Genomic DNA, 11,311 nt, shown 5'->3' on the forward strand with positions numbered 1-11,311 from the left:
CCCTTCTGAAGCTGCTGCCCCCGCGACCCGACCCCGGATAGGCGGAAGAAAATGGATGGATGGATGGATAAATATATTTATGTTTGTGGTTGTAATGTGACAAAATATGGAAAAGTTCAAGGGGTATGAATACTTTTGCAAACCACTGTATATATATATATTCCTAATTTTGCACCTGTCATTGAGATGCAGGTTAAAAACGAGAACGTATATCGTATGACTGGGGGTGTAAAAAACAAATAAAATGAACATCTTTTGCACGGTTATAAGGCTCTAACGGCGGCGCTCAGCTGTCAGCTAAACATTAATCTTACAAGAATCACTGACACTGAAGTGAAATCGAAGCGCACCTCGGTGCCACAGCTTGCATGCCAACCCACTAGCGAGATGCCACGGGGTAGCTGTTACACTCCACACTTCTGTGATCCGTCCCCATGCCTTGTTGCCGGGCAGACTTTTTTTTTTTGAAACGACCCAAGCACGACACGCTGGCGCGATCTTCGGCTATCGGGTTGGTCAGCGTTCACGTCGGGCCACTACTGCTGCATGTAAGTTTGTGTGAATGTGTCTGTATGGGGTTGTAAGGGTGAAAGAGGGGTGCAACTTGACCCCTTCCGTCCGTTTGCTCGGCCCCTCTTTCTCTTTCACACACACAGACGAGGAAAACTGACGCAGAGGCCTCTCAAAGCTGCACCCAAAAGTACTTTTTTTTCCCACTTCGTCCCGTCTTTCTTTGTTTTTCTTTAGGTGGCTGTACATTCAAACGCTAACAGACTCAACAAAAGCTGCTGCTTCCCTTGTCTCACGCTTCTTTCTCTCATAACTGGAGAATTCATTAGAAGCTGAAGACTCGAGAGTCACAATGGGGCTGTGAGAAAGGCTCAATTGTGTTTTTATAAAGAGATCCACGCTTGCCTATTGAAGCTAAATACTTTCAGCTGATAAAACCCAAGGACTACCAAACTGTGGTTAAATCTAAATGAGCATACAACAAAAACTGTTGTCACCTTTTCCTTCGAAGCTGAACAAATGTGTGACAACAGGTGTAGTGAAACACTTAAACAAGCCAAAAGTAGCATTATGAGCCTAACCGCTCCTGGCCCTGCCCCAAAGCGCTTCCAGTTCTCCCCGAGGACCCCAGACAGCAGGCGGTCCCCTCGGCGGGTGGGCATGCGGCCACAGAGGACGCCTGACCGTAACCCAGATGACGTGCGGTGCATTTGGTGAGAAGTGGGCGGAGCAGAGGAAGTACGAGACAGGGATCTTTAAAGAGTGGAGAGGAGGACTCTGTGTGTGTGTGTTTGGTGATGGCGGTGGGGAGGGAGGGGGGTATCAAGTATCGATTGACAACTCCCCGAAACTTTGTGTGCAAGGTCTGAGCTGTTTTCTTAGCCACCTGAGACACACCTGTTTCACTGCTGTAGAGTGGGGTGGGGGGGCAACAAGAGAATTAATTAGAGTAAATAACACAATGACACAAAACTGAAATTAATACTAATAATGGCAGGCGTGTGTTGTGCCAAATCCTCAGCTCTCAGGACAGTTTATCTCACTTTATCTCTGTCCGTTGGGGCATTAATGGCTAGGCCTGTCATGATTAGCAATAAATCAATTCATCACACGATAAATTAAAATGAGGTTGATAATTTTCATTTGTTTTTTTCGCTTGTTTGTTTTCTTCGTGTCCCCCTCTGTTGTTCTACTTAGCGTAGAGCAAGGCTATTCAACTAAATTGCTCCGGGGGCCACAGTTACTGCAGGCCAACAGCTAAAAGGGCCGAACATACATCAGTTACAGTCTTTATGTAAATAAACTAAGTATTTGTTACCTTTGAAACAGTTTATTTAATTTTTATTTAATCATAAATACAACATACAGAACCCTATGTAATAAAAGTAGTGATAATAAAACTATATCAAAACTAAAAGTAACACATTATACCTCCTATTTAACACAAGTATAATTTTGACGTCTCTGGTTTTTCAAAAAATTTAAACCAATTTTATTTTCACTTTCATTGTTTTATCTTCAACAGGTTGTGGTTTAACTGTCTTGAGTGAGCATAGAAGTGGTTCTGACGTTCTGTAGATACCAAACATGTCTATGTTTAACTAAAAGAACTTAGAGTAATTAAAGTAGAAAACCAGGGGTTTGGGCTTAAGAGATGAATGAACCAATTGGCGGGCCGAACTTTGGTCACTCGTGGACCAGATGTGGCCCGAGGGCTGCCAGTTGAATAGCCCTGGCCTAGAGGAACTCTTGCGTCAGGTATTTGCCAGGTCCATGGTCTCGTAGGCTCTGTAGCATGAGAGTCCGTGAACAGGCCTTTAGCTAGAAAAAGTGTCTTCAATTTTCCAATGCCTTCTTTCAGATGGTGAATTTGTTGCCTTGTGGCCTTCTTTACGTTTCTCTAAATTTGTGAGTTTTTTTTACTCTCAAAAACAAAAGCAACAGGTAAATAGTAATGTATGTCTTAATTTTGATTTATAATAATTTAAAAAAGAAAGTAGTCTTAAAAAAATCATCATTTATTTATTATCCACAAATTGTTTTCTTTTTCTACAGTCTTTGTCTCATTATAACAATTCAGCCTCTCTTCTTAACAAAAAAGCCTATTAACTAAATCTATCATCAGCCTCTGCAGTTCGTAATTAGTATCAGTTGCACTAAAAGGAAAGCCTTTACCATGAAAATCAAGGAATTTCTGGCACTGAGCGAACAGACGACGATCGAGGTTTCAGAAACCTGATCTATCACCTGAGCGCATGGTGCATAACAGAGTACTTCTCAGATTAAATGTTTCACCTCATTTTATGCAACACAACCTGCTAAAAAAACACTCCCAATGAAGCAAACACTTTTACAGCAAATACTTCAGGGATTTAAGTGTTTTAGAAGCTTTTTAGTAGTATTTTCTTTAAACAAAACCTGCTGTACCGACACCTGAAGTGCTAAATGTTAACACTGTGACAAATGAGGCTCAAGTTTAGCACCATTTTGGAGAAATGTAGAAATTGGTTTGTGAGATTTTTTTTTCACCTCATTGTGAGCCCTCATTTGAGTTTTCAAAAAAATGCAGGAACAATTTTTCTTTTTAACCGTATGATATTGAAGGTAAACAAACCATTATGAGCTGCTCAGATTTACAGTATATGGAAAATGTGAACTTAGCAAAGAAAATCCCATGACAAACACCCAAACATGATTTATAAACGCCTCACAGAAGAATGATTAATTGTCAAAAATAAAACAGAAATTCAACTAAAAATAGGATTTACTTCAATCCTGTTGTTACAAAGGGATGCATAAATTGAACAGATATGGTCTGAGAGGCTCAGCTTTGAAATGGGTATCGAATTTTTTAGAAAATGGGAAACAATTTCTGCAAATTAATGATGTACGATCAACTTTTGAGACAATTACTTGTGGGGTCCCACAGGGTTCTGTGTTAGGGCCTAAGTTGTTTCTTTTGTATGTTAATGACTTGGTTAATTTGTCTGATGTACAGTAATTAAATGTGTCATGTTTGCAGATGACACTACTTTTTTTTTGTTCAGGTAACAATTTAGAACAACTGTTAGCTTTGTTGCAATTAGATTTTGTAAAGACACACAATTGGTTTGAGCTTAATAAATTGTCACTTAATTTGGATAATTTGGTTAATTTGAAAAAAAAAAACATCACATTAAAACAAATAAAACATCAAGAAGTTTAATGGCTGAATTCAAATGTCAGTATTTCTTGAAGGAATGCAATATCACCATCTTGAATTTTCTTTTAAGATTTGACCAAAAATGCCACTTTTTTCAACAGATGTAAGTACATTCATCCCACCCAGCACTTAGAGATCCATTAGTGCTCCAAGTATTTGTCGGAGATGACTCTCAGCTACTACCCGACCTAATTTTAGCTTACTATTTGTAAAATTGACAAAGTTATAGCATTTTTTTCTTTTCAAAGTTAGACTAGCTGTTAACCCTAAACAGTAGTCAGTGGTATCCAGAGTGATTTCGGTGAGTTTCATTAAAACTCCATTAGTTTGTGAGATATTTTGCTAACACACATGGTTGACTCCAACTGTTAATGCCAAGTTTTTAAGCCACACAATATTACACAATGTGTAGCATGAAGATTATGAGTTGGTGACTCTCATCTACAACAAAAACAAACTTTAGATCAATAGCTGTAAAAATGACAAATATTTATTTTTCTGTTTTGTAAAGTCAGTTGGCTGTGATGGCCATCTTGAATCGGTTTGACTCCAAAAGTTAATGTGACCAATGATTACCGTCTGAGCTTCATAGAAATCGATCAAGTGGTTTATAAGATATTTTGCTAACAGACCCACACTTGCATGCACACATAGACAATTACATTATTGCACGCCTTATGTTAACCAGTTTTACAAATATACCAATACTGAGTCCAACAACAAATATAACATTGTTAGAAACAACATGACTCTGAAAAAAGAAAAAATATAAATAAATAAAAACAAATCGCTGTTCTTGTGCTGAGATCTTATTTCCAACATGAACAATTAATCAATGTCTGAGTGCAGCTCAAGTTCACTTTATAAATGATTTCACTGCCCTTTTTAAAGCAGGCGAAGCAAATGAGGAAAATGGACATAAATATTTCACATCTGGATAAGAGAAGTTAGAAAGAGAGAAAGAAAAAAATAAAGAATCCTTTTTCTCTCCCTCTCTCTCTCTTTCCTTTTCTTTGCATGAGGGACACGCACTCTGCTGGGGTCAGCCCGTAACCCAACCCAGAGTGAGTCCGATGGAGTAACACAAAAAGCACGAGGGAGGAAAAAAAAAAACACGCATACTTCACGGGCCCTGTCCCATTTCGTCCCATTATTATGGCAGAGGCTGGCAGGTCAGAGGGAGAAAGGCCTGACGGAGGAGCAGGAGGAGAAGATGAAATTACACCTGTTCTGGTGGCTGACTAACGACTTTGAAATGTGAGCGGCCCTCGCTCGCCGCCAAAATCATTTTCCCAACAATACGCCCTGATCTTTGAACAAGCAGAACTGGGACGCTGCGCTGAGCAAAGACACTCTCAAACCCTCTGCTGCTGTTTGTGAAGTTGTTGGGTTGCATTTTATTTTTTAACTCTTTTTTTTTTTTCGCCGTATCTTTAAAAAGGGACAGTTCAGATCTCTGGAAGTGGGATTCTGTGGAAAAATTAATTAAAAACTCTCCTGTCTGAGCACTTTAAAAGACCTCCCTGCAGCCATGATAAGAGCAAGTGGGTCAAGAAAATAGATGGATAAATATCTTTGTATACATATTGTATCTCTGAAAAGTGAGTACATCCCTCACTTTTGTTGCCAGAGGTTTACACATTAATGGCTGTGTGTTGAATTATTTTGAGGGGACAGTGTTACACTGTTAAACAAGCTGTGCACTGACTACATTTCATCAGTGTCATATCTTGAGTGTTGTCCCATGAAAATATATCATAGGATATGTACAAAAATATGAGTACTCACTTTTCTTAGATACTGTATATAGTTTCCTCTTTTTTAATTTAAACCTGGTTTATTTGTTCATGTTTTATAGATACTTGTCTGCTTTTTGATTAAAATTTGTGTCCTTTTTTTTTGGTTGTAATTTCATATTAGGTTGATGGTTTGTCAGTTGTGAGAAGGCAGCAACCAAAATGGATGGATGGATGGATGGATGGATGGATGGATGGATGGATGGATGGATGGATGGATGGATGGATGGATGGAAGGATGTTACACAAAACCCAGTAGTGGTGGGCAGCACTAATACAAAATTTAGCTCTGCAATTTCTAAAGCACTTATGAAAATATTTAGATCTGCAACTTCAAAAGTGCCTATGCCATAGAAAAACTAGTGGAAGCTAATTTTAAAGCGCAAGTTCAATTTGACATTTACTAGCTGGCAATAATTCATGCACAATATATGCACAACACTGCCAATTAGCGGTGTATGAACCCTTTTACAGCTTAATCCTACAACCACCGATTGCTGGGGATGTGACTTCCTGAAACAGACCTTTGGCTCCTGGTGTAAACATTAAAATGTTGTTGAGGATTGCTAGTTCGGCTACTTCTTTGTCGTTTTCTTTTGTTTGTTGATTTTTCATTAAAGAAGCATCAATAAAGTAATTTTAAAACTGTTTATTGGAAAACTGAAGCGATGCATTCTGGGTACATGACGGATTTGATTTGTGACGGGAGACGAAAGCACAGAGTACAGGAAACTACAGTATCTTCACTTCAAAATAAGAGCTTGGATTTTAAAGTTTTCCATGTAGTTTCTCCAGTTGACTAATAGATGTGTCTTCATCAGCATAACATCTTTAAATCATTTCTGAGTCTCTAACCCTGTTGGCCGATTGCTTTGACCAGTTACGTCAAGTTTTGAGCTCCAGCATTTAAACTTTTTTTTTAAAAGAAAGGAGCCCCAATTGTAAAGTAAAATAAATCAATACACACATTATTTTAGTATGGATTACAAACGTTAACTGTTTTTTGCTATTGCCTTCCTGCTATGTAAGCAGACACAAAGCATTGTGGGAAATGAGAACCATGACTGAAAGCAACAGTCAGCAAGGATGTATACCTTACCAATAAGTATGTTTATCTGAGAGGAGTGCTGTTGGACAGATCACGTGTTGTGATTCATTGACAGCCATACCTTCCGCTGTTCAAGATAATGATGACTGGTAGATAATTAGTTATTAGCGGTATTGCATTTTAACTTTTGAAAGTGCAAATCCGCTAATAATTTATAAAAATTAGCAAGACCGCTAAAGCGAAACGAAACTTTTAGGTCCGCAATTAGTGGATTTGTGCTTTAGTGGGCTGGTGCCCACCACTGACAAAACCCCACATCCAAAAATTCTGAACCATCACTTTAAATACGAAAAAAAGGTTTTCTGAAATAACGTTCTGCATCACTTCAACTGAAGACCCATTAACTTCGACTGCTGCCATATGGTTAAAGTACTGACCCTCATCTGCTGTGAATTAGAGTGCGCGCGCGCACGCACGCACACACACACACACACACACACACACACACACACACACACACACACACACAGATATCCATGTTCTACACTATACCTCTCACTTATGTGACCATTACGAGGTATACTTACTCACCCACCCAGCGACACACAGACCTTCATGCAGACAGTAGCCTTTAACTCACCATCTGTTCGCTGAGGTCCTGTGAGGCCTCCATCATGGATCTCCGGCTATGATCTGATCTGCCAATTACTTAAAAGATAAGAAAAAGGATTTTTTAGTCTGTGTTAAACAGAACTATTGATTTTTTTATATAGTTAAGGCAGACTTTAATGATATATAACCACCAAATAAAAATTATGGCTGATTTATTCCGTAGAGATGATAAAATCACAGCTCATTTTCACATCAGAGTGCACGTGTCCGTTAAACCCTGTTTCCATGTTTGAGCAACGGGAGACTGACTGAGGGAAGCGGCAACGCTAACTTCAGCATATCATCTTTGGCGGAGGGTGAAGTAGAGCGATAATTGCAGAAGTAAATATCAACAATGAAAACGGAGAAGCGTAAACGATCCGGCCACTTGGCGGGCCCCGGGCCACAGACACAGTGACTGACTGCTGGAGGAAGACAAGCGAGTGACCCCGTTAATTCTAGACAGGAGACAGGTTGGCGGAGGGGTTTTGGAAGCACCGGGCGATTGTCCACAACTTGGGCGAGATAAGACGCCGCAAGAACGAAGACAGAAATGGCGATCTGTTACTTTGGGTGGCTGCGGATCGCAGCCTGGACAAAACGTCCAGCTGGAAACAATGGACAACAATGTCTCCTCTCGGTTTTGATTGTGCACAGGGCCTCCGAAGAGTTTGACAAGTGAACAAAAGAATAGGAGCGCACAAACACGCAAACACAAAAGTCCCTCCCTGTCATTAGATCTGTGGTTCCCAGCAATGTTGGAAGGAGTGCCAATAAACCATTTCCAGCTTAAAAAGTTTTTAAAGTTTTTTTATGCATCTGCAGATATCACTAAATCTGAGCTTTGCTCTGCACATAACCAAAAACAACCTATTTTTCTGTGTTACTGTGAAACAGAAAACAATGAAAAACAACTAAGATGAGGTACATTTACTTTATTATATTAAATGTCATTTTAATTTAAAGTCAGATTCAAAAATTAGGTATTAAATTAGGGTCATGTAAAAGTAGTTTTGTGTGTGTTTCTTCACACGCGAGGAGGAGTTTTCTGGTCCAATCCTTTAAAGTTAACTGGCATCCTTTTAATTTTTCATAGCGCTCAGCTCCTTCTGGCCTGAAACCGAAGACAATAATGTGTCTCTCAGGTGAATTGATTTGTGCCAGAGCCTCCAGCTCCCTCACAACCCCTCCTTCCCTCCCTTTCCTCCTCTCCATATCTCCCCCTATCTCACCTTTGCGGAGGACAGCATTTTTTATTCTGCCTATTTTATTTAAACATGCAAAGAGGAAACTTTGGTCTAACCTTTATTTGGAAATGAAGTGTCGGTGATAAGTTCTGGGCTTTAAATTAATCCTTTAAGTGGTGATATTTGAGACTTCCACGAGACATAAATAGGACTTTTAAAGTAAAGTATCACCAAATGTGATCATTTATAGATTAAAAGCTTATCATTCCTTGAAACAATGCATAGCACCTGCCACCATTCATGCCAGAGCTTTAGATTGAGATCATCTTATGTTGAGAAGAGACCAAGTTAAAGCCTTTTAGTCAAACACCAGGTAATAATTTTGTGTTGGAGTACAGTGGGTAAAATAAATATTGAACACGTCAACATTTTTCTCAGTAAATATATTACTAGAGGTGCTAATGACATGAAATTTTCACCAGATGTTGGTAACAACCCAAGTGATCCATACATACAAAGAAATCAAACCATAAATGTCCAGAAATGAAGTTATTTGTAATAATGTGGAATGGCACAGGGAAAAGTATTGAACACACTTACTGAAATTTATCTAATACTTTGTACAAAAGCCTTTGTTGTCAATGACAGCTTCAAGACACCTCCTGTATGGAGAAACTAGTGGCATGCATTGCTCAGGTGTGATTTTGGCCCATTCTTCCACACAAACAGTCTTCAAATCTTGAAGGTTTCGTGGACCTCTTCTATGAACTCTGATCTTTAGTTCTTTCCATAGATTTTCTGTTGGATTCAGGTCAGGTGATTGGCTGGGCCATTCCAGCAGCTTTAGTTTCTTTCTCTGAAACCAACTGAGAGTTTCCTTGGCTTTGTGTTTGGGCTCATTGTCTTGCTGAAATGTCCAGCCACGTTTCATCTTCATCATCCTGGTAGATGGAAGCAGATTTTTATCAAGAATGTCTCTGTACATTTTTCCACTCATCCTTCCTTCAATTATTTGAAGTTTTCCAGTACCATATGCTTAAAAACAGCCCCACACCATGATGTTCCCACCTCCAAACTTCACTGTTGGTATGGTGTTTTTGGGCTGATGTGCAGTGCCATTTGACCTCCAAACATGATGTGTATTCTGGCATCCAAACAGTTCAATGTTGGTCTCATCTGACCAGACTATATTCTCCCAGTATTACACAGGCTCGTTTAAATGTTGTGCAGCAAACTTTAAAGGAGCTTCAACATGTTGTTTCTTCAGCAGTGGAGTCTTGTGTGGTGAGCGTGCATACAGGCCATGGTGGTTCAGTGCATTACTTATTGTTTTCTTTGAAACAATCGTACCTGCTAATTCCAGGTCTTTCTGAAGCTCTCCACAAGTGGTCCTTGGCTCTTGGACAACTCTTCTGATAATTCTTTTCACTCCTCTGTCAGAAATCTTGTGAGGAGCACCTGGTCGTGGTCGTTTTATGGTGAAATAATGTTCTTTCCACTTCTGAATTATGACCCCAACAGTGCTCACTGGAACCTTCAGAAGTTTAGACATTTTTCTGTAACCGATGCCATCATTATGCTTTGCAACAATAAGGTTGTGAAGGTCTTGAGAGAGCTCTTTACTTTTACCCATCATCAGATGGTTCTTGTGTGATACCTGGCCATCATTTGGGACTGAACCAGCTGATGTTAATTTGCACTGACAAGGGGCAGGCTTGCTTTCTAATTACTGAGAGAGTTCAGCTGGTGTCTTGGCTTTCCATGCCTTTTTACACCTCCCTTTCTTAGTGTGTTCAATACTTTTTCCCTGTGCCATTCAACATTGTTACAAATAACTTCATTTCTGGACATTTATGGTTTGATTTCTTTGWATGTATGGATCACTTGGGTTGTTACCGACATCTGGTGAAAATTTCACGTCATTAACCCCTCTAGTAATGTATTTACTGAGAAAAATGTTGACATGTTCAATACTTATTTTACCTGCTGTATGTGCTGCGAATGACTAAAATATTAGCTCAGCATCTGCAAAACAGCCCGTTATGGCCACTTTGGTGTTGAATAATGTCAGTTAGCTGGGGGCAAACATCCTAAATTGGGTGGACTTGAATATTTGACAAGTTGCAGGTTAGGGCTGGGTTAAACTTGTTTTTTGATTATATCGAACTTGGATCGATTTAATTTAAATTTCGCAATATTACCATATTTATTCGTGTATAATATGATCTCATGTATACGACCCCCCCCCCCTTTTTTAGCTTAAAAAGCATAAACAATTTAATCCTCAAACTACCTCCAATTTCAAACAGACGTCAAGATTTTTCAGCCTTTGTAGTCTTTATACATATCAGTAAAACGATCATTGGACTGTTCATTTTATTTTAACAACATATGTTCTAAATGGTATTTTGACAACAAATATATATCAGCTGTAGCAGCATCATATGAATTCTGGCATTTTACACATAGTCCACCAGGACGTGCCAACACAAAAATCAGAGACTTCACGAGATTTGGGCCATCTTCTGGGGCAAAAGCAGATTACTTCTTACTTGTGAGCGCCCCCTCTGGTGGGGAAACATTTTTTCAGGGATACAAACTTTTTCAGAACACCGGTAGACGGCCACCATTACAGACGAACATGTGTTTGTTGTTGTTCCAGGAGCGGCTCGGTCACACGCTAATGTCATTAGTTCGCTTTCATGATTGAGGTGCAGGAATAATTTTCCCCCCTTTTTTCACATCATGTCACCTGCCTGGATCTGTTATTATCTCGCTCTGAAGCACGAAGGTGTGTCACAGGTATGTTCGCTTCAAGTGCTTTTTTACGACACGGTCTCATTTCCAGACTCAGGCATTTTGAGAATGAAGCCGATATTTTACTTAAAATACATAAGTAAAAATATTTATCTGAGTA

At 39.4% G+C, this 11,311-nt stretch overlaps 1 protein-coding gene across 8 annotated transcripts in view; it reads right to left on the bottom strand.

Moving 5' to 3' along the window:
- The window catches only part of eya4 (EYA transcriptional coactivator and phosphatase 4), a 57,026-nt gene that overhangs the window by 41,939 nt on the left and 3,776 nt on the right, over nt 1-11,311 (bottom strand). For all 8 annotated transcript variants that reach the window (XR_001311042.1, XM_014018885.1, XM_014018890.1 and 5 more), the window contains exon 3: nt 7,197-7,264. Coding sequence is in view for 7 of the 8 variants with exons in the window: in XM_014018885.1 (XP_013874339.1) it covers nt 7,197-7,232 (36 nt within the window). In the remaining variant the exon portion in view is untranslated. The remainder of the gene's footprint in view (nt 1-7,196; nt 7,265-11,311) is intronic.

The sequence above is a fragment of the Austrofundulus limnaeus genome, unplaced genomic scaffold (assembly GCF_001266775.1).
Source record: "Austrofundulus limnaeus strain Quisiro unplaced genomic scaffold, Austrofundulus_limnaeus-1.0 Scaffold205, whole genome shotgun sequence".
NCBI lineage: Eukaryota > Metazoa > Chordata > Actinopteri > Cyprinodontiformes > Rivulidae > Austrofundulus > Austrofundulus limnaeus.